This window comes from Zonotrichia albicollis, chromosome 11 (genome assembly GCF_047830755.1).
Source record: "Zonotrichia albicollis isolate bZonAlb1 chromosome 11, bZonAlb1.hap1, whole genome shotgun sequence".
Taxonomy (NCBI): Eukaryota; Metazoa; Chordata; class Aves; order Passeriformes; family Passerellidae; genus Zonotrichia; species Zonotrichia albicollis.
In genome coordinates this window covers 2,267,358-2,289,709 of record NC_133829.1, presented here as the reverse complement: position 1 = coordinate 2,289,709, position 22,352 = coordinate 2,267,358, and the positions used below count along the sequence as shown (strand labels likewise).

At 39.7% G+C, this 22,352-nt stretch overlaps 1 protein-coding gene across 5 annotated transcripts in view; it reads right to left on the bottom strand.

Moving 5' to 3' along the window:
* DENND4A (DENN domain containing 4A) overlaps window positions 1–22,352 on the bottom strand; it is a 51,190-nt gene that overhangs the window by 10,498 nt on the left and 18,340 nt on the right. For all 5 annotated transcript variants that reach the window (XM_014264578.3, XM_074549149.1, XM_026791314.2 and 2 more), the window contains 16 exons: window positions 21,702–21,940; window positions 19,783–19,849; window positions 15,053–15,111; window positions 14,273–14,417; window positions 13,531–13,706; window positions 12,958–13,058; window positions 11,457–11,675; window positions 11,067–11,212; window positions 7,921–8,054; window positions 6,939–7,074; window positions 6,197–6,403; window positions 5,970–6,098; window positions 5,556–5,700; window positions 3,543–3,662; window positions 1,961–2,101; window positions 9–1,096 (listed from right to left, as the gene is read on the bottom strand). In XM_014264578.3, the coding sequence (XP_014120053.2) occupies window positions 9–1,096; window positions 1,961–2,101; window positions 3,543–3,662; window positions 5,556–5,700; window positions 5,970–6,098; window positions 6,197–6,403; window positions 6,939–7,074; window positions 7,921–8,054; window positions 11,067–11,212; window positions 11,457–11,675; window positions 12,958–13,058; window positions 13,531–13,706; window positions 14,273–14,417; window positions 15,053–15,111; window positions 19,783–19,849; window positions 21,702–21,940 (3,252 nt within the window). The remainder of the gene's footprint in view (window positions 1–8; window positions 1,097–1,960; window positions 2,102–3,542; window positions 3,663–5,555; window positions 5,701–5,969; window positions 6,099–6,196; window positions 6,404–6,938; window positions 7,075–7,920; window positions 8,055–11,066; window positions 11,213–11,456; window positions 11,676–12,957; window positions 13,059–13,530; window positions 13,707–14,272; window positions 14,418–15,052; window positions 15,112–19,782; window positions 19,850–21,701; window positions 21,941–22,352) is intronic.

Here is a 22,352-nt window from a genome sequence, read left to right as displayed (position 1 = left end):
ACATTTACCTTTGCAGATGCAGCATACATTGCAAATTTGGAGTACCACTTGCTTGCTTTCTCTGCAACCCCTTTTCCAGCAGAGAACATGCTGCTTTTCAGAACATCAAACTTGGGAGTGAGCAGCGTGTCCAGGTTGAAGGAGGGTGACGACACGAGGGTCAGGGCACTGCTTGTGTCCTGCTCCCTGGCTGGGCTGTTTGGGGAATAAGCTGGGGAAGACCAAAGCCTGTCCCTTGGCCTTTCCTCATGTTTTGCATGGTAGCTCTTGGATTTGGTAAGGCTGGGTGGCCTTGGGGAGTTTGGGGGAAGGCTGGACCTCCTGCAAGGCTGGATGATGGTTGGGCTCCTTTTGTTGGCATTTCTGTCATCAAAGGGTTTTTGCAGCTCAATGCTTGGAGCACGACTGGACAAAGGGCTGCTCATGTTGTTCATGTACATGACTATTTCTTCAGCTAAATCTCTTCTTGCAGATGGAGTAGAGACACTTCTGTCATCATCATCCTCCTCCTCCTCTTTCTGCTGCTCTGTCTCAGCAACCAGCAGAGACAATGGATCAAATCCAGTTTCAACATCTGTTTTTTCAACTGGCTTTACTGGAAAGCTGCTCTTCCTTTGTAATTTTTTAGATTTTTCACTGGAAGTTTTCACTGCTGTAGGTGTTTCAGGTTCTCCATCCAGGTCTTCCAGATCAAAGATAACAGGAGACTCTGTTTTATCTGTAAAACTGCAATCAAAGGCTGCATCTTCATCACTGGATTCTTTCTCCAGGCTTTCTCTCTTAGACTCTAAAGAGGAAGATCTGATATTAAGAGTTTTTGGCCTTATGCTTTTCTGTAATGCACTAGATAGAATTTTGGCATCAGCTCCCAGTTTTTCAACGATTTCTCCAGGGTTTGCTTCCTGGTTGATTCTGTTCATCATGAGTCCCACTAAGCCATCCCCACTCAGGTTGCGGTTCCTGCCTTCCCAGGGCATCTCCCTTAAGTCAGCTTCCACTGCACTTTTATGTCTCTTTCTTAAGGATTTGCTTTTTAGAACTTCTGCTTCATTGGCATCCTCAAAAGATGATGTAAACAGCAATCCTACAGAACTCTCTGAAAAACAAATGGAACAAGGTGCTTTATTTGTTGCTGTACAAGAAAACTGAATGAAGTACAGAAGAATGCAAATCTGTCTCATCTTTCCAGCACTTTACAACACAGAGATGGAATTCACTGTGCTGTGCTAGAGGTTGAAATATTGAGCTGACCATGGTCATAATTTTAGGAAGGGACAGACAATAAAACACTTTAAAGGGAATAAAATCATACAACCTAAAGAGCATTTTGAGAGACATCATCAGGTCTCCACTGTATTTACTTCCCTCTTCTGGGGACACTAGTACAAGGTTTGAAAGCTAAGGATAGCATAGGTATCAAGGAAATTGCAAAAAAAAGCATCACTTTCTAACTTCATGATTTAGAAACACAGCCAACAAAGGAATTATTGTCAGAGAAATCCCCATTGTTTTGCCAGAGCATAAAATGCAGACTTTAAAGTACATTATAATATTTCAAGCATAGCTGACAGTATTATAATAACAAGAACCGACATTACTAAAGACTCAGGAAAGTGTCTGAAAGTGTCTTTTTAATTTTACTGCATAGAAGCCCCTTGTTCATCCTTAAGGAATTAATTACTTTTTGGAGATTATATTAAAAAAGCCATGATTTTGGTGTTTTGTAAGGAGATGCTAAACTACAGCAAAGAACAGAGGAAAATCTGGAAGTGCAGAATATTGCCATGCGTTCTCCTGACACAGCATGTGCTGACTCCAACCTAAACTCCCTCCCCCACTTTTCAGCAGCCACTGCTATTACAGCAATAAAATACTGCAAGTTTAGTGGACAACAGGGCTTAGGAGCTCCTCAGCACTCAGGAGTAACAGCCTGGCCAGGTGTGCATTTCCCTGCACTCACCCCTGCTGCCCTGTGCCACCGTGCTGCCAATGGTGCCGTTGAGCCGCACGATGCTGGAAGCGGCTTTGTCGTTCCCAGAGCTCTGGTAATTCAGCTTGGGCAGGCAGTCCCCGCTGCCTTTTGTGCTCTCCACCTCAGACACTGCAGGCAGAACAGGACAGAGTTCTGTAGAATCCAAGGAACAGCCCTTAAACCTCAAGTCCCCATTACCCAGTGGACACCTCACAGAGGATTGAGTGGCACCTTGCTGGCCCAGCCCATGAGGCACAGGCTGATCTCTGCCTGGGCACAGGTTCTCACTATGGAAATTTAACTCCCAGCATTACTTCTGGAATGTTCCATAAGCTTTGCTACACAGAGCCCAAAAATCATTCCAAATTATCTAGTGGTTGTAAAGATTTACACCACCTTTGCATAGAAGAAGGGTAAGAGTATTTTTCTCCTGCCTTTGCAATAGCTCAGCTTCACACAGATCTCATTTCCCCCAGGACGACACAGGAGAAATGAAGTAAATGTGAATTATTTATATTCAACTCTTTTACATATGAAACAAAAACTCCATTGCAGGGGACTGCCCAAAATAAAGAATTACTTCTCTAAAGGATTTCAGCCAAGTTTAATATTATCAAGCTGTTTTCAAAAGTGCAAAATGTTTCAGCACATAATATTATAAAGGGCTACCTTTGTCTTAATTATGGCCGAAAGTAATAAATTAGGAAGAATTCATTTTCTGCATCCTCAAAAGCTTTATTAAACCTAAATAACTTGTCTGTAATCTTACATACATGTTCTCATGATCATGGGCAAGACAACTTTTCAAGAAAATTGAAGAAAAAAATACTAGTGCTGGAAGGAAGATTGTGGTAAAAACACTGAACTTATTCCATATTTCCTCAGACTTTTATATCACTTGATAATGGGACAATTAACCCAAATAGTAGCAGAAAGCCCACTGAAAAATGTAAATAATTATATTATTAGGGGAACATTTACTAAGAAGGGTATTTTTCATGAATATACATGGGAATCTGTAGTGCTCATACCATTTTACTACACAATCTGATCTTCTATGTACTTGCATGAAGTTGATGCTGCCCAACTGCAGTTGAAGGAAACAAGAGCAGCAGATGCAAAACCTGAAGAAATTCTGATACATCTCCCAAACTTTGAGAATTCCAAGAAGCTGGGTAATTTAGACTTCTCAGACTTGCAAAATTTCAGCTGCTCTCCTATTACAGGATTTATAAAGAAACCAGACTGGTAGAAAATGCTTTTCTGTAGATTATGCCTATGAGGCAATTTCATTTTTTTTAAAGACAAAAACATTAGGCTATAATTATCATTAAGCCTTTATGCTCCCATTATCACTTATTTGAAACAGGAGAGAAAAAAGAACTGTAATTTTCCAAGCGAAACCATTAGACATCCAGAAAATTACACTTAGAGAAAGAACTTCAGGCAGTGGCACCAACTGGCATTATCACACTCACTCACTGTGAGGAATCAGCTGTCCCACTTAGCTTTTGCTGGAATCCTTATTTATCCCCAATGAACCAGATATCTGCATTCACAAGATACATACACGAACTGGAGTCACTCTCCCTCTTGTCCTCCTTTTGTTCTTGGATGTCTTGAAGACAAGTTTTCCCTTGCTTGGCTTCTTCTTTGAGTGATGTGTTATTGGCAGTGTCTGAAAGTCCCCCTATCAGTGCAGGGCAACATCAGAATAAAGACAGTTATGGCATTTTATAGTGTGACATTGTTCAGGGGAATAAACTGAATACCAGCAGTAACTCAAAGGCTTCTTATCAAGAACATTCCAATTAACAGTGAACATTTTACCATCAAATTAAAAAAAAAATAAAGGGAAAAAGGATTGGCTTATTAGAGTATAAACACTGAAGTGATGCTTTAGAGGATGAAATTAAAGGGGTAATGGGCAACATTTCTTTTTAAATACTGAACTAGAGCACTGTTTGATTTTAATTCTGTTGCCTGGTTTATTTGAGCAAAAGGTCACATCTTTTCAAGAGCTCCAAGAGGCATCTAAACATGGTTTCATTTCAGTGTACAATGTTTCTCAGAAACATTAATGTTAACAGAGATGTTAATGCATGTGATTCACATGGTTTTACTCTAGATAAAAAGATTTAAACAATGCGGTGGCAAACATGAGTTTGTCTGCAAAAATAGATTAAAATGAAACACCATCACTCCAAAACCCCCTGCAAACATTCAAGCCACTTATCTGGTCATTCTCAAGCCAAAACACTGCCCAGGTGTAATTAATTAATATGGTCTCTCTCCAGGATCAAGAGGGTCCAATGTAATTAAAAGTTTCTTTCCCTCTTTTCCCTAAAGAGGCTGCACAGAATGGCTACAGACAGGGTAAAAACCTTGTTGCTATGGTAAAGATAAGAAAATATTCTGGAATTTATGGGAGTTTTTTGAACTTCCTGAGGAGTCAGCACACATTCCAGCTGTGAGGTTTCACGCAAAGTAATCTTGAAAAGTCAGATGATGTCAAAAGCAAATGCTATTAATTATATAAGTGACAGTTATTTCATTAAGGATTATTTACACTTCCTTGGTTTACATAGTCTGAATTGCAACCAACATTGCTAAGCTCTTGTACAGTGCTCTGCATGGCTGCCTTTCAATGAAGTGGTTTATCAGGAAGCTCAGCTCCATGAAGAACAGGCAGAAATAAAGCAAAATTGTTCAAGGCCATCCATGAGGTTAATGATAGAGCCAGAAATAGGACTGGAGTCTCTGGGGGCCAGAGAAATAATGGAGCCATAAGGCCATCATATATGTTCTGTTTGTCAGGGCAAAGATTTATTTGTACACATTTGGAATTACAGAACAGCCCTGGATGGAAGGACTTTGAAAGCTGAGTCAGATGACACACATACATTTATAAAAGTATGTTGTAAAGGTCTCCCAAGGTCAGCCTGCCCTAAACTAAACTGCACTGCTGCTACTTTACAATGTACAATTGTACTTTACTACCAGGAAGTTATAAATACCATGGAAAGTAGTACCTTTAAAAAATATCAATTACAGGTATTGCCATATGACCATTTGATGCTCACATTACCTGAGTTTTCACTGGAAAGAAAAGGAAAGAACCCCCAAAATTTACAGCCTCACATATTTTACTTATATTCTAGATAAAAAGAAACATGATCACTGCAGGTGGTAGGCAGAACCTGCAACCAGTACTGCAAACTCAAGGACTAGTTCTAGTTGCCTCTCAGCTAACAAAAAAAAAAAAAAAGGGGGGGAAATTAAAAAAGCAAGGCTGGACAAAATTTTCTGCCAATTATAAGACTAGTTATTAGATGAACTAGGATAATTATAACAAATTTCAGTTTCATATTTTGTCTCCATTTGTCTCATAAAGAGCTGATATAATAAGTGAATAGATTATTTCAGATTCAAAGGCAAAGGAGACTGCTTTTAAAAATTACACAGGAACTACTGCCTTTTTTTCTCTAAAACAGTTTTATCAAGCTCACAAAAGAAAGATTTTTGAAATAAACTTCCTCATCAGCATGAAAATAAAAAAACCAGAAGGATGTGAAAACTTTACCAGGAACAGATGTATGTGCAGTGCTTGCTGGTAGCTTTTTCAATGCTTTTTTAAACTGTGCTATTCCTAAGACAACATTTCGTATTTTCATCCAGAGGAAATAGCCACCTCGATTGCTTGAAGGCCAGGTGCTTTCCAAAACAGCCTGTTTTGGAAATATCAAAATAAAGTAATCATCTTCAGGAACAGTGAGGTGTGAAAACAGAAGCTTAAATTCCAGACTGAGTTCCACTGGCAGTAATACAGCAGATTTCTAAACCTCCAAAACCAAACCCCACAAAATGATTCTGTCTCGGGTTTCTCCGACTTACAAGAAGTGACAGAACCACACCTGAAGCTCTCTGTAATTTTTTTCCCTTCTATTTGCCTGGATCAAAATGCATTTTTGTGCCCCCCATCCTCTGTCAAGCCCACCTTGTTGTAGTAGCCATAGGTGATGGCATTGGGGTCGATGCCAGCCTTCTGCATCTCGAAGAGCACGCGCACGGCCAGCACGGGCTGCCCGTACTGCCCGCACAGCTGCATCAGCACGCGGTAGCACACCTGCAAACACACACACACCCCTGTGAGCCCGGGCCCCAGCACGGCCCTGGGCTCACCCCCAGCCCCACGGGCTCCTTCTGCAGCCAGGGCTGCTTTACCTCGTCAGGTGGATCGATTTTCTTGGTGTGCATTTTCTGCAGCACGTCATAGGCAGTTCTCAGAGCCCTGACTTTGGAGTGGCACACCTTCACATAGGCGGGGAGGCAGATGAACCAAAGGCCGTAGCAGTGACGGAGCAAACACCTGGACCACATCTGGGGGATGGAGGAATACTTCTTGGCAATTTTGTGGGCAGATTTAATTTCCTGGAAAGAAACACACACAGATTATTTGTGTGTGTTTATATCTACATCACACAAAGCTACATGTTAAAAACTGAACATGTACTGTTATATTTATGGAAACTGCAATGATAATATTAACAATAAAGTGGAAAGGAATATGAAAGCAGTGAGAGTGATACCAACAACAATCATTGTGCAATATTCCAGAGCTAAACCCTTGCATTTCTTTAAATCTCTATTACTTTGAAAGTTAGAGTACCTCAAGGTCCTGGGCAGTGAAATGCAGCCAAGAAGTGGACATGGAAAATTCATGGGGAACAGTGTGAAGAAAGGGGAAGGGACAGGGACAGCACAGCAAGCAACAACCTGTACAGGGGCCCTTGTATGGTGCAGGCAAGAAGCACATCCAAGCAATTTACAGTGACCTTACAGTCACCAGTTCAGTGAAGAACTGAAGAACCACCAGGCTGCAGGCACAGTGAGTCAAGCTGTCACAACCCAAACTCAAGCTGTCCCCTTCCAGAGCACCTCACATGCCAAGAACACCAGCAAGTACCTGTTTAGTTCTTCTGAACATTGGGGATGGGCTGTTGGGGCTACTGGCTTTTGAGGACAGTTTGTTATTTGGTGCTCTGAGAAATCCTTCAGGTCGTTCAAACAATTCTAGCTTTAATACTGGAAATCCATTATAGCTGTAAGACAAATGTGTCAATTGTGGTAAGTCAGCTCCAAAGCAAACACATCACATAATAGCAAAGGAAATCAACTACACACTTGCACCAGAGGCTTCCCAGGAAATCAACACAAAAGTAAACCTTTAATGACATCACTGACAGAAGTGGTTCACTAATCCCTCAGCATGGGCTCATATGCTTGCACAAACAGACTCAACCTGTTATTCAGGTTAGCAACTTAAACTGACAAATGTATTTACTGTCATAGCATTTTCTTTAATTAATGTGTCAAATGCATTAGTATTGATTCTAGTTAATAAAATAAAATAATCTGTGTGGCTTAGCCCCAGTGAGCATCACATGACTGAGGCTTATGAAAATCAATGGGAACAATATCAAACTATCTAAAAGATTAAATCAGATTAGATATGGAAATATTTCTCAGAATTAATGAAGAAACCAACAAACTCATCTGACATAGTTACTAAATTAGTAACACTAGTCTTCAGCAATTCTTTGACACATACCCTCTCCTTCCAAAGAGTATCCACAGTTTGTACCATTATCAGTAATAGCAGAAGGACAAATAAGGAAGATTGGGTCCACTAATCTCAACTTTAAGCTTAAAAGGTGTCAACAGGCAGCACAATGTAATGTGATCACTACCAGTTTATTAATTATTATTGTTTCTGTGTGTACACACAAAATTAAAACTTCTAAAGAACTGCCACAACAGCCATTCACAAACACCTTTTACTTGAGCAACATAAAGGGACAGGGAAAATCTGTACTTCCTGACTCACAAGAAGCTAGAAATTAAACTCTGCAAGGGCAGCTGCTAGGATTGCTGTGTCCTTGGGCTACCTGTATTGCAGAGGGTGCTCCTCCCCATTTGGCAGATGAGGGATCTCAGGGGGTGTTATGAAAACTGTGTGCTCGCTCTTGTAGGACTCATCCAGCTCTATAAGTCGTGTTTCCCCAGTTTTGTCCATGTCTACCTGGAGGAGGGAGGTAAAAGAAAAAGCAGTTACCAGGGGCATTGCATTTTCTGCTGTTAACAGGACAGAGTCTGCATGAGCTTCAAAGAACAGCACTTCCAACAAAAGGACACCTTGCAAAGTTATAATGACAATAATAAGTATGGCATTGGTTTTGTGAACTTCACCCCCACTCAATAATGAGTGTTTAGTGGTATAGTCTGAATTGCCTGTTTCCAGGTAAATATTTTAAGGAGTATGTGGAGATTAATCCTTCTGAACACAACGATTTCTAGAACAGCAGCAGTAACTTGAAATTTCTTTTTAAATATATTTTCCCCTCTTTTAACCACTGAAAACAATACCAGGCTTAATCAAATTGTCTGATGCATACAGAAGCTTCTACTAGCACCATCCACAACTGCAGTTACCTACACAGCACTTAATGTCTTGACAGCTTGCAGAGACTGCAGAAATACACATGCACTGCAAGAGAATGGAATATAAACGTGTGACCTTACTGAAGTTTAACGGAGACAGGCACAGCTTTGTTTTTCTAATTTAAATTACTTAAATGGTTTAAATGGCAACCAAATGACAGCCAAATGGTAGAATACTTCAAAGAAATGAATAAGCAACCTGTGGAACCCAAGAATGCATATTTTTTATGCCTTAAGAATTTGGCAACAGAGAGTTAATGTATAAAAAGAAGCACATTCCACAGTTCTCTCCCTCCAGTGAGGTGCAAATATATCAAGTAGTTTCAGTAAAATTCTTGAATATTTAAAGTTTGATAAACATACAAAGAGGTGTCCTTAATTACACATTTTGCTGCATGAGACAGATGGAAAGCATTAGCAAATTGAACCAGCCAAGTAGCAAGAACATATGGCTCCTGAGAAGCAGCAGTAAACGAAACCTTACTTGCAATTTAAATACTTCTAAGGATGTAAAAATCCCACAGCTACAAGTTTTACCAGTGAAATATAATAAAGCCAGTAGCTTAAATGTGTGTCGAATTGAGGTAATTTTTGAATTCGTGGAAAAATGAAAACTTGTGAGACAATTACACTGCATCTTTCAGTTGACAAAATGGGTAATCAATTACAATCTGCTGCTCGTCTAGGACCAAATAACATAGAAGAGATCACTCTTCATCTTAAACTATTCTCACAAATTATTTAAGACAGGACTTAGTTGATATTTTATAGATAACTAATTTCACAGTACATAAAATTTGTCTCAAGGCAGTAGTCTGTAACTACCCAGAAGAAAGCACTGTATCACCTTTCAACTCATGACATCACTCTCTCATCTAAAACCCTGTCAGGTACTGGTTCACCTAGTAAAAGATTAAATATAAATATTGGCTTAACTGGAACAATTTAATTTTGAGATCTGGTCTTGGCTACAGCTTGAGTTGGTACAGCAGTCCTTGCTATACTTCCACATTTTGACTCTGTGTGTTACTGGGAAGAACAATATCAGAAATTAGGAGACATCAGGGAGGAGAAGCAGAAAAGAGATGGGGCAAATATATCACTGTTCAAAGAAATCCTACATGGGAACCTGCTCCCTTAGTCAGTGAATATCCAGTTTCAAGCAATTCCAAAGCCATAGCAAATCCTTAAATCATTGCAATGCCAGTGCCTCAGTTTCCCCACCCTTATCCCTGGCACAGAAGCAGCCATCCCATTAATAAACCTGAATAAAATCCTCACTGCCAGTAATGGAAGTTGGGGAAGTGTACGTGCATTCTGGAAAATTTGCTCTCACCAAACTGTCACGAGCATTTTTATAGTGGAAAGAAGCTGTCCAGGGCATCAAATAGCAAAATACCTGGCACTAGGACAGACAAGTCTCTGTTTCAGCTGTACAAATGGCTACTTAACCTTTTCTAAAAGGTGAAAGCTGCAACAGCTCCACAGATTATGTGCAGTCTCACAGTGACATCAGCAACCCAAGCATGACTTTTTGGAAAGAGATGTCTGAGTTCCCAGACAAGATAACTTTGGTTTAGGGCATCAACTCCAGCACCCTCACAAACCATTCTACAAAATGAAATGCATCAGATAGAATTTGACACTTACAGTCATTGCACTCTGAATAAACATCCTTTTTAACATCAGCCAGAGAACTAAACTGCAGCACAGAGGAAACCAAGGGCTGCTCAGCAGCTCAGTCACTGGGGTCTATTTCTGTCCAGGAGAGCTCCTGTTTCATGCACAAACTGGCACATGGCAAAGCAAGCACTATGTATTGAAGGGTTTCTAAAAGAGCTATGGGATTGACTCAACATTACAGAAATGTTTGTAACTAATTCCATTTACAAGCCATGAATACCTGCAAGTCACGCTATAGAACTGGGAAGCAGAGTTTTGAAAACTGTTACTACTAAAATATTGAGACTAGCAAAAGCCAGAAAGAGCCTTAAATATCATTATACCATGCTTTTACATTTCTCTTAAAGTTCAGTTTTCAGGCTTATTCTCAAAACAGCTCCTTTTAGCTCTTCTGCACTTCCATGGGAAAAACAGTCAAAAATAGGAACTGTAAACAGCATTTATCAGTGTTCAGCATTAATTCCCAAGGAACAAACAGCAGGTGACACTTTCCAGGAAATCCCAGACAACTGCACCCTGCTCAAGCAGCAGTGTCCCAGAACTGAGTGGTACAGGTAACCAACAAGATGACAACAAGGTGTGGAATTTCTTATAACATCCACCAAAACAGGGATGTAAGATTCTGGGTTTCAGTTCAGTTCAGTCCTTCTTGCACTTCTTACAACAAGCCAGTATTTCAGAAGTTTACATACCAGTGAAAATTAGCACCTCTAATTTGTTCTCATGGTGTTTCATTTACATTCAAGAATGTGAAGCAGAAAAGGAAATGAAGCCCAACAAAAAAGGAAAATGGCTACAATGGTGAGAAAATAGGAAAATAAAAGCAAAAACAAACTTGCAGTTCTAATTCTGCTAGACAGGTAGACAACAGCAGAAGTTGAACACTGTAGGCACACCAAGACCTGCTTACTTTATCCACACAGTCATCGAAGAAGGCAAGGCTGGCATCCTTGTCACTGACAAAAGAACACTCCTCAATGAAGCGAATGAACATCTGGGTTTTGGTCATCAGGGTGTAGAACTTCTGATGGGAACGGTCTCTGCTCTTCAGGAACCCTGCAAAGTGCAATCAGCAGCACAGTCACAATGCCCAGAGGGAAAAGCCCTCACCAGAACTCACTGTTGGTTCCACTCATGTGCAAAAAACTTCCTGCAATCTTTGCCACTACTGTGCAATTTTGTCTGCACTTATATTTTCCCCCACCGTTTACAACACTAACATGCCAATGTTTTATTCTGTAGATAAAAGAGAATAAAAAATAATAAACTAATATACACAAAACAAGTTTATAACTTTTACCTTGCAGTTCAAAGAGAGAACTTGCATCTGTGGCTGTTTCAGAGGGCGCCTCCGTTATTGGCCTGAGGTAAGACCTGTAACCTTTTAGGATTGAAGCCATGAAACAGAGAAATGCTTCCTGGATCTCCAAATCTAACAGATGCAATTTCTTCCCAGAATTAAAATCATAATCATTCATTGCCAATTCCATTAATGCATCTTCTCTTGGTCGCTGTTGCACTGTGAACAGAACAACATTAGAGTGTTTTAATTTTTCCTCCTCCTTATTGGTCAAAAATATTTTCTTTAACTTATTAGGTTTAGTGATTACTGAACTCCATGACATTTAAAATAGGTTAAAATATACTCAAATTCAGTCAGGACATGAGACAGTGGATTCAGCTTGACCTTCTGCACCTCATGTATCTGTGGATAAAAGCAACAGCAGGATGCTCTGGCCTGCTCAGCACAGGAGTTACTACAGTACCAGGGAACCAGTGAGGACAGAGCTTTAAAAAGCCCTCAAAGAAAATTGTTTGTAAAACCATGGGAAAATTTAGACAGGAGCTGATTAAAGAAGCATCTTTTCAGGATAAACACATGGATGAGATGTATGGTTTTTTTTTATTGTGCCTTTCATTTCAAAAAGCAGATAATGCACATTCATTACTGACAAACACAGAAAATCACCACTTAGAGGCAAAGTGGAGCCACTGAAACACAGCACTGCGAAATGCTGCTCCAGACAAAATGTGGCTCTAGAAAAACCTGGGTTCTTTAATTAAGTATGTGCATCAACATTTTAAAGCCATCAGAACTCTGGCTGAGACTTCACTGCTCCACACAGAGTTTGGTAACATTCTAATAACACCTCAGGAAAGTGAAAGGATGGTTTTGCCACTGTCTTTCCACATCATATAATTACAGCCAACCTTACCTCGATATCATTTTTAGGCAACCTACTCTGTAACAAGATTTAAGTTCATTACCACTTTATTTTTACATACAGAACATAAGGTTTAGAATTTTTTCTAAAAAGCCCTTGCAGAAAAATGTATCAAAATTCTGAAGCATCAGATAATTTGCACCACCCATCAGCTATACATTTCTTTGTGCAGCATATCCCTATAAACTGTAAGCTCTAATCTGGACACAAATTCTTGTGAGCTCAACAGCTAGGATTGTATAAGGAGCCTTTTAAAAAAGTGGGTTTTTTAAAATGAATTTCATTAAAACCACCCCTATCCAGCTCTTTTTTTTTTTTTTTATGAGGCTAACATTCATAGGAAGGGATATCTATTAAATACTGCCCTCAGTACAGTTATATATGTGAAGTCTCTTCTGTCCCAGAATTCCCCACATAGTTTCTAATCTCTGGATTTAGAGCACAGATTTTGCTATTCTGTAAAAATAAATATTTAGTGGAAGTGATAACTTTGGAACATATTTAAACAGCTACATTTATCTGTTTTTGTGGCACACTGTGCCCAGTGTAAAGTTTACTATGTACTTTCCCACTCACATTCTGCCAGTTGCTGATATAAAGTATTCAAAGTGTTCATCAGATTTTTACAAGGTTTCTTTGGTAGGATCTTCCATGCAATAGTTTTCTTGTCTCCAGTTCTGGAAAAAAAAAATAAAAATCAAACCATTCACTGAAATGTGTTCAGAGGTTGTTCCATCACACCAGAGAAGGAGGTTTCACTCCATTAAAACTGGACTGAGGAGGACTGCAAACCAACTAACAAAGTCAAATTTGATTTACTGTGTGGAGATCTGATCAGAGCCATCCAACCAGTGCCCCATATTTCAGGGTGATGATTACACTGCCACACTCTTCAGCACTGAAATCAATCCAGTTACAACTCACCAGAGATGGATTAATGGCATTAAGCACCTGTTATTGCACCAGCAACCACCACTCATGCCATGTTCTGAGCTCTAATTACTTAAACTGGCACGGACAGAAGGAAAAGAAGTTGAAAGAAAAACTAAAACACCCCTCCTAGTTTTGCCAAAAAAGCCAGTTATTGCTTTTGAAAAGAGGAAGCGGTAAAAAATTTACAGAGAAGAAAAACTGCTGATGAAAACTTACTGAGAAATTGTGTTGGTATCCAGGTCAACACAGCTGACATCGGGTGGGGGGTCATAGAGATCAAAGTATCTGGAATCAATGCCCACTATGAACGGGCACGGGGCACTCAGCACATCTGCCAGGGCCAAGGGACACAGGGGGATGTATGGGCAGGGCCAGTGGAAGGGAAATATCATCTTGGAAAACATGCAGAGACAAAGGCACAGGTTAAACATGTGCAATGCAGCCTATGCAGGAACAAACCACACTTCACTGGCTTCAACGTTATCTACCATGGCAGATTGCTATTACTGAGAATCTAGATGCAGATTATTAATTACAAACCTCACTCTTTTCTCTAAAATTCAGTTTGTAGAAAAAAGCTCTTCAGAATCACAGATTGCACATAGAGGCAGCAAACAATGCTTAGTGATGACAGGTAGGGAAAATCCTGCATTTAAAATTCCATAGGAATAAATACAGTGCTAGTTGGGAAAATCAGGAACTCTTACTTAATGCACTGTGATGATCAAACACTTACTTACAATATTTACACAAAAAAAAAAAAAAAATCAACAACAATTTATCTTCTATCTTCATAGGATATCGTTACAACAATAATCTTCCTCTCTAGTGATCTTTATTTTAATTCTTATTTTTAAGCAACCTTTAAGTTTAAGAGCACTAATACAAAATCTAGATTTTATCTCAGAAGCATTCTTTCTGTCCTTTTACAGGTGCATGACTAAAAGCTGGTACTTACAGAGACCAATGCCTCTGTCACACTCGTGAGGACAGAAGGTCGCAATGAGTGGATGAGGATTTTATGCTCTGTCACAGCAAACACCAACAGAGTTACTGCATTTTCAGGTCCTAAATTCTGAAGTAGTGTAGAAAACTTGCCACCACTGTTACAGGACATAAACACACCGGTGAGTTACAAGAGACAGTAAAAAAAAAGAAATGTTTGATAATAAAATAAATGGAAATCTGCAAATCTTTCTTTTAGAGAAGATTACTGGGTAGAATACTTGGCACACCTCACTGTCCAGTGAGGAATGGTTATTTCCAACAGTAACCATGATTCCTTGAGACTTGACTCAGTCTAGACTATTTTCAGGACACATGACAATTTTTCTTTCTGAGAAGCAATTTACAGGGAGCCAACATGTGTTTCTTAAATCAGTCTCCTGCACTGAGACGTGGAAGTCAAGACAGTAACAAAATTCCTTCAACTCCCATCCAAAACAAAACTGAACTATCTTGGGAGCCCAGGGATGAACTCCTAAAAAGGGGATCTAATAATAATGTATATTCTTCCTCAAGAACCACTAAAATTATTTTAAACCCCACCAGATACATTAATAATTGTGTATCCTTGTCAGGGTGCAGGTCTAATCACATGAATAAACTTCAGATCCACCAGCTTCCACAGGCACCAGACAAGGTGAGTTAATTTACACAATGGCAACTCAAAATAGCAAATCTTTTCTGTAACACAAATCAGAATACCTCTGAGAATTAACAAGATACTGCTACTTGCCTTAGTGGGAGTGGTGATGACACAGGCTGGCTAAGAATCAAGTTATCGTGTGGAGATAGCTGGGAAAAGATTTTAAAATACATTATTTCTATTCTGAACTTTGGAAATATTTATCAGAAATAACACAACTATAACAAAGAACACTGTAAAATAATCCAAATTAAGCTGAATTTTGTATACCCCAGTTGTGTATCACTCTAAGAAGTGCTGTGCAATGACATGCATCAGGATCTTTTAGTAAAAACTGGGCAAAGCATGATCTTCCTTTCTTGGCCAGGACTGAATACATTGCATATTCATAAAGAAGACTTTAAACTAGCTAATGCTGCAAAAATTTGAATATATTAACTGCTGAAAAATGAAGCCTTCTGTACTTTAAGGGCTGTGAGAACCCATATTTCACATACAGTTTCCAGGAGCTGGGGGGAATTCTTTCTGGATTTAGGGGTAAAGAGAGGGAGAAAAATTCATAAAGGGGAGAGATGGCAGCTCACAATGTAAAGCTATATTTTCTTCAACAGGCATATGAGAATTAAGCTCTTGGCTGGTAGAAACTGCTCAGCTCTGATAGAATCTTTAAAATGTGCATCAGTTGAAGATGCAAGAAGATCTTACTAAATCACATTTCTTTATCACAGTGACATGGCATCAAGCAAATCATTCACATATTCAGCATGAATAGGAAGACTCAGGTAAGTACAAAAACAGCAATAGACAATTAATTTATCAAAGCCCAGCTGATGTTTCCAGTCATAGTAAATCCAGAGTAACAAGACACCAGCTGGATTCATCCTCCTGCACTTTCTGTTGTTTAAAAGCAGTAATAACTCAGCCATAGGAAGTTGTACAACTGAGCTGCAAGTGCAGACCATTTTTAGTAACATTTCAGGTTTGAGTGTGGTTCCCCTCAGACCCACTGCAGGTGACCAGGTAATAGAAGCCAGGAGACAAGACTGATGACTTGGAAGCTCAAAGTCACCCAACGCTGTGCCTGGAGAGCCACCAAGCACAGGGAATTAATGAGGAGAGTCTGCAATGCTGTTTCCCTGCACCTCTCACATCTCACTCCCTGACAAATGTGGATGGCCACACCACAGGCAGGATTTGTCAAGTAAGTCACATTGGGAGCATCAGCACCATTAGCCTGTGCAGTGGAAGAACTCAGAGGACTCATTTTTCCAGCCTGAGGCAAACCTTCACAAACCACCCTCTGAAAGGAAGCATCAGCCTGACATTCTCGGACTTGTGTGCTCCAGCAAAAGCACATGTGCTGTGGTGTGTTCTTAAGTTTGTTAGTTTGCTCCCCCCATTTTCTGTATTACTTCCTGCTGCTACCCTGCCAGTTAGGTTGCTATGGAAATGAAACTGCTCCTCCCTTGGTTTCTCTTATAAAGTGAAAGTTGTTTCCTCCTTGGGGTCAGTCAATCACTCTTTTTCTCCTCCCAGGTTTCGAGAATTTTCTTTTCTCTGGGAGTTATGGTTGGCTGTAGCCCCGGAGCCCCTCCTATGATTTATAACAGTTGGTTACTTTGGTATATCAGTTATGTTTCGTACCTCCAAATATGTATTTCTATTGGATAGCCGGGTTTCCCTGCCTTCTTCCCCCCTTTTCCCTTAAAACCCTCTCCTGCCCCTTGTTCGGGGCCATTTGCTGGGTGTTTCCCCTCCTTGCTGGTTCTTCTGTAATAAACCGACAGTTTACCCCCAGCAAGTGGTCGCCTCCTCATTCGTCTCTCACCGCGCTGCTCCGAGCTATCCCCCAGCTCAGCCCGAGGCCAGGACGCCGAGGGGGGCTGGTTTTGGATGCACAGGGGCCCTGGCCTGCGCCCCTCACCAGATAGCCGGATTCCAGGGCCGTTCACGCCCCCGCACAGTGTGGCGCCCAACGCCCAACACCACAGCACACATGAACACAATGAAGCATCCATTCAAGGGGCACATCTCCCTCAGGCAGGAGGGGCACTTATTGCCCCCCTTCCCCAGGGGGAGAAACATTTTTCCATGTGCTCTTGAAGGCTGCAGGGTGTGACACATTAGCACAGCAACCTCTGTGCAAAGAGGGGATGCAGCACAGAGTCCTGCAGATCTCAGGTCAGAAGGAAAGATCTTAGGTCAGAAGGAGCCCATCAAGACTGGCAGCTGGAAGCTTGTCCGGTTTTCGGCTGTTTGGAGGGCCTGGAAAGGCCCGGGGTGGCCTTGGGGCAGCCGCGTATCAAAGGAACAGAGGAGGCTTCAGTTCTTTTCTCGGTCTCGGTGTTTATTAATTGTTTATCTAAAAGATTTTCTCTCGGCCCGACAGAGCTCTGCTCAGCAGCCAGCCATGAGCACACTCCCTGCCCTCCGGACAGTCACCTATCTTTATACCCAAAGTTACGTGTACAATATTTATCATTTTTCCCCAATACCTTTCCCCCTTATTGCCCAGTGCACTTTTAGTAATAACCAATCCCAAAGTGCCACCATCACCACAGAAGATGGAGGAGAAGAAGAAGAAGAAGGACAGGACACGCCCCAATTCCTCCATCTTACTTCTCTAAACCCCCCTGTACAGAAATCCTAAACCCTGTGTTTCACTCTCTAATTAACTGATCCCTTCACCATTCACCCCAGTGAAACCCTCCTGTCCTCATACAGGTGTCGTCTCCTGTGTGGGATCAAAGTCCAGCCACCAGACACTTCTGGAACATTCCAGGGCTCCCGAGCCCCCCAAGGGTGCTCTCGGTGGCACCTCAGTCCTGAGGGGCTGAGATCCCACAGAAGCTGGCAAATAGGAACATTCCAGAGTGTTTTACTAATGGCTATAATTTCTTTGAGATTTAGAAGTTTAATTGCTTAGCAAAAGACTACCACATTTTCCATTAACAGGCTTCAGAGAGAAATGGACTCTTGAAAGCTTGCCATTTTCAATGCAGGCATTTCCCACACTAATTCTGAGGAAATGTCTAAGGCACAATCACCTGTGATTTTATTCAGTGCAGTTTCTAAAACAACTTAAGTCCCTGGAAGCAGCTGGAAGGAAGAATTTATTCACAGATCTCAATTACCACTGCCTACTGTCAAAGCAGTGTTTTCTCCATCTGTACTATCAGCTCCTGAGGCTGTACTAATTTAATGCACAAAACATTTTGAAAATAAGGTATAACAGACATAATTTCCACATCACTTATAACTAGATCTTCAGACTTCGTTCCAGGATATAAACCCATATATACTTTGACTAAATTCCCTTAAACTTCAGACAAAAAAATTAAAAAGTTTTTCTCTAAACTCAATTATAATCTCTGTAAATAGGTGTTTAGCGTTTCCTAGCACAAACATTTTATTGAATATGAATAAAAAGACCCCAAATCTAAAACCAGAAGTAAAGAAGCTGGGTTTTGAATTGAACTTGAAAATCATAAGAAAAGGGTGAGAAGTGCCCGATCCAGTTTCAGTATAAATGTTCTCTAATCCCTTTCCAGTAAGAGTAATAAATATCACCCCTTTAGAATACACTAAAGAGGATCTTCAATATTCAGTACGTGCTATAAAGACATAACCCAGGATTGTATTTGCTCTGAAAGACTTCACTACCATATGGGCCACACAATTAGGGCTCAGAACTGCACAGGGCTCTCCACATTTTATGTTATACAAATAATAACAGAGAATAGCATCATTTTGCAACTATTTAATCAAAACCACAATTGGTAGAATACTATGACTGCAACAGAGCTCTCTTTTCTCTGCAATAAAAATTTTAACACCTCTCTATTTTGCCCCTTTAGGAGGGAATAAAGAGATTTAATAACACTTCAGAAGTCCTTGAGACGAGGATTTTTTCTCTCCTGCCACCAGTGACAGGGCTGAGATTTCAGAGAGCAGGCAGCAATTGCTGGGATGATTTCCCTCCCCCAGGGAGGAGGGAGCAGGGCCAGGTGTGACAGAGGGGCTGTTTCTGGGTGTGGCTGTGGCAGCCTCACTGAGCACAGAGCCCTTGGCAAGAGGGGCAGTCATGGATGCACATTTCACAGCTGCTTTCAGTGTTATTTATTTATTTTACACTCAGCCTTCACATCCTCATATCTTCCTTCCACAATTTCAAAAGATATTACCAAAACTTGCAACCACAGTATTTATTTCCTTAAAGTTAATTGTTGTCAAAGGCCATGATCTGTTTTGACAGCCAGGGCACATTTCTGTGCAGCCTCTGAGCTGGAAAGGACCTGAAGCAGAAGGAAGGATTTTTCTGCTAGGACACGAGATTTTGGCTGTACAAACAGGCTCTGACTCTCAAGTAGGTATGTGCACGTGCTTGCACAGTTTTCCCAATATTTTTAACTTTGGATTGCCACCAACTAGGAAACTTTCTGTGTGCCTGTGCACATTAATTCTTTTCCTCACTCTAAACTTCCTCACCTTCAGGGAAAAAATGTCAGTAAGACAGTAGCAAGAAGAAAACAGTTCTAAGGCTATTGCAAAAGTCACACCAGGTGCTGACTTGGAGTAGTTTTTCATACTCTGAAAAAAAATTAAAGTTCTAAGCTCACTAAACAGCTTCTTATAATAACTCACTGAGTCATTAATTAAACTGAATTCTGTGAGAAACAGAATTGTCACATTATGTGTATGAATTTAGGAAAAAAGAAATCCTGAACAAAAATAATTTGGGCACAAAAATTACATTTTTCCATTTATTACCCTGCTTTATCTTCACCTTAGACACAGTTATTAAAGAAAATGACACTTACCTGAACTAGAATTCTTGGCCTCTGAGGGGATGGAAAAGGTACTTTATGCATGAAATGGGAAATGTGTCTACAGGAAAAGAAAAATACTGATTTAGTAGAAATTAAGCTTAAACTACTTCACCTCAAGACAAAATTTTTGACAGTAAGAGAAATCATTATATTAAAATGGCACATACTCAGAAACCAGAGCAAAACCTCCCAGCACCTAAACCCTATTGGGATATTCTGACCTTGAAAACCTATTTTTCTGCTGGTCACAAGAAAATGGGAGGGCAGATTCTCTCTCAGAATACAAACTCTGTTTGTGAAACTGACAAACTACAAGGAGTTTTCTTTCATTTGTAAAGTAGAAATATTGATATTTGAACATCACAGGCCCATTTTAAAATCCTGCTTCTGACAGTTTGAAACAGCACTAAACCTCAGAGACTAGAACTGGTTACTTGCAAAAAAATATTCATGGCTGAATATCAAGGAGAATCATTAAGCTCATCCATTTTCTTCAGCTCTAAATACAAAATGTTATATAAAATTGCTGATGAAAAAGCTTTAAAGTTCTTTCACATACTACAAATACAGAAAAATGTTTTTAGAATTTGACAAAGTTCTCAGTTTCATGAATTAATTAAACTTACACAAGTTCTAGAAGTGTAATTCCACACAAGAGACACTTCCACACTAAAAGAAGCTACATGGGGTAAAAACCCATGAGAAACAGGTATTCCATCCTAAATTTCACCTTACAGCACACATTTTATCAGGATTTCTACAAATGTTACCAGTATTATGACACAGGCAACTACATTTGGAAGAAATTCAGCCAAACCCACAAATGAGCATTGATTTGGGTTTTATTTTATTAGCAGTGTATAAAGGTGGTGGCCAAAGCATGGAACATTCCACATAACCAGGGAAAGCTGCCCTGGGCTGACTGAAAATGTTCAGGCACAGACAAACCTTCATCATCATTAAAACAGCCAAAGGAAGCAGGCTGGATACTACATTAACATCCTATGTTTAAATTACCCACAGTAAACTGACCAGTTTACAAATCAGAGAAATTCAAATAAACCCATAAAATCCAAATTGATTTAGCACTTCTCATATCTACTTAGTTTATTCATTCTCAAAAGTTAAAACATCAAACCCCTTAGCTTAAAAACAAAATAAATACATATATACACACATGTTTTTATTATTGGAAGTTTATCAGAACTTTCAAACAAGTTCAGTGATGGGAACTGTAATAATGAAGGGGATAAGCAATCACAAGAAATACTTAATCCACACAGTCAAAGTCTCCTGAAAGTTAATATTTAAGTAGAAGCAGAAAAAAACTGAAGTGTAATAAAATAGAAAAGTAAATAGTGTATTTGAAACCTGCTGCATTAAAAGATTAGATTATCCTAGAAATGTTACATGGCATTACATATCAATTGCAAGTATTGACCATTTCTTGGTGTAAGGATTTCCTCTGCATTTTATAATGTGAAATCCTTTAAGTTAGAAAGAAATTAAGTTTATTTATCACAAATACAAGATATTCAATCTGCTTTATCATCTCTCATTACACTACAAATAGGCATTTGAAAAAATGCAAATCTACTCATTTAATTCTCCTAACCTGATGTGTGCAAGATTAAGAAAGGATTTATAATCTTGCTCTTTGTAATCACTATGGCTAAAGGGTGCAAAGCTAATTAAAAGAGCTTTCAGAGTCCTTTGCAGGCACTTAAATCACAAGTAAAAATCTAGACTTTTTCAGAAAGTAGGTAAAGTTATGTTAATCAAAGGAGAAAAGTGCAGCCATTACATTTAATGTTTGAGTACAGTAACAAGGATATTACAGAAAATTTAGAAGAAAAAACCCACCCTCCTATCAACTGCAATTAATGTCATGAATTTTGGAAATGACTTACTTCTCAATGGGGAGGACATGTGGCCCAGAAATGGAGTAACGATACAGAAAGGTGAGAAACTTCTTGAAAGCATCAAAGAAAGGCCAGTGAGAGAGCAGGCAGATGCATTTGTTTGTCTGCACTGTTCTGCACGTGTCTTTGCCCTCGACAGCAGCTGCTAACCCCAGCTGAGATTTCTGTTTCTCTGTGAGCTTCTCTTCAGGATACAGCTCATAAAACTGAATAGCAGCACCATACACCTGCAAACACATTGTGGATGTGAAGTCAGTGACTCTGCCTCGATCCTCAAAGCAATCCAAGAAACCCCAAACACACAGAAAATCCAGTCTGCATTACTGTTTGAAGAGATACATCAATGCAAAAGATGGCAATCTTTTGAAGCAATCCATTCTGGAATAGTCTTATGGCTGTGAAAATCCAGACTGCCTATTATTTAATTAAACACTTAATATCATATAAATATTTATCATATATAAATAAAATCATATATAAATAAGAGTAATTTACAAAACAATTTATTTGAGAGAAACATAATGATTATAAAGAGTACAACTGCAGTCAACTGCTCCTCCAATTGCCTTTAAAGCTATTTTAGGAATCCTTTACACACAACTCAAAGCCATATCCCCTGACATCCAATTTACTTTTCAG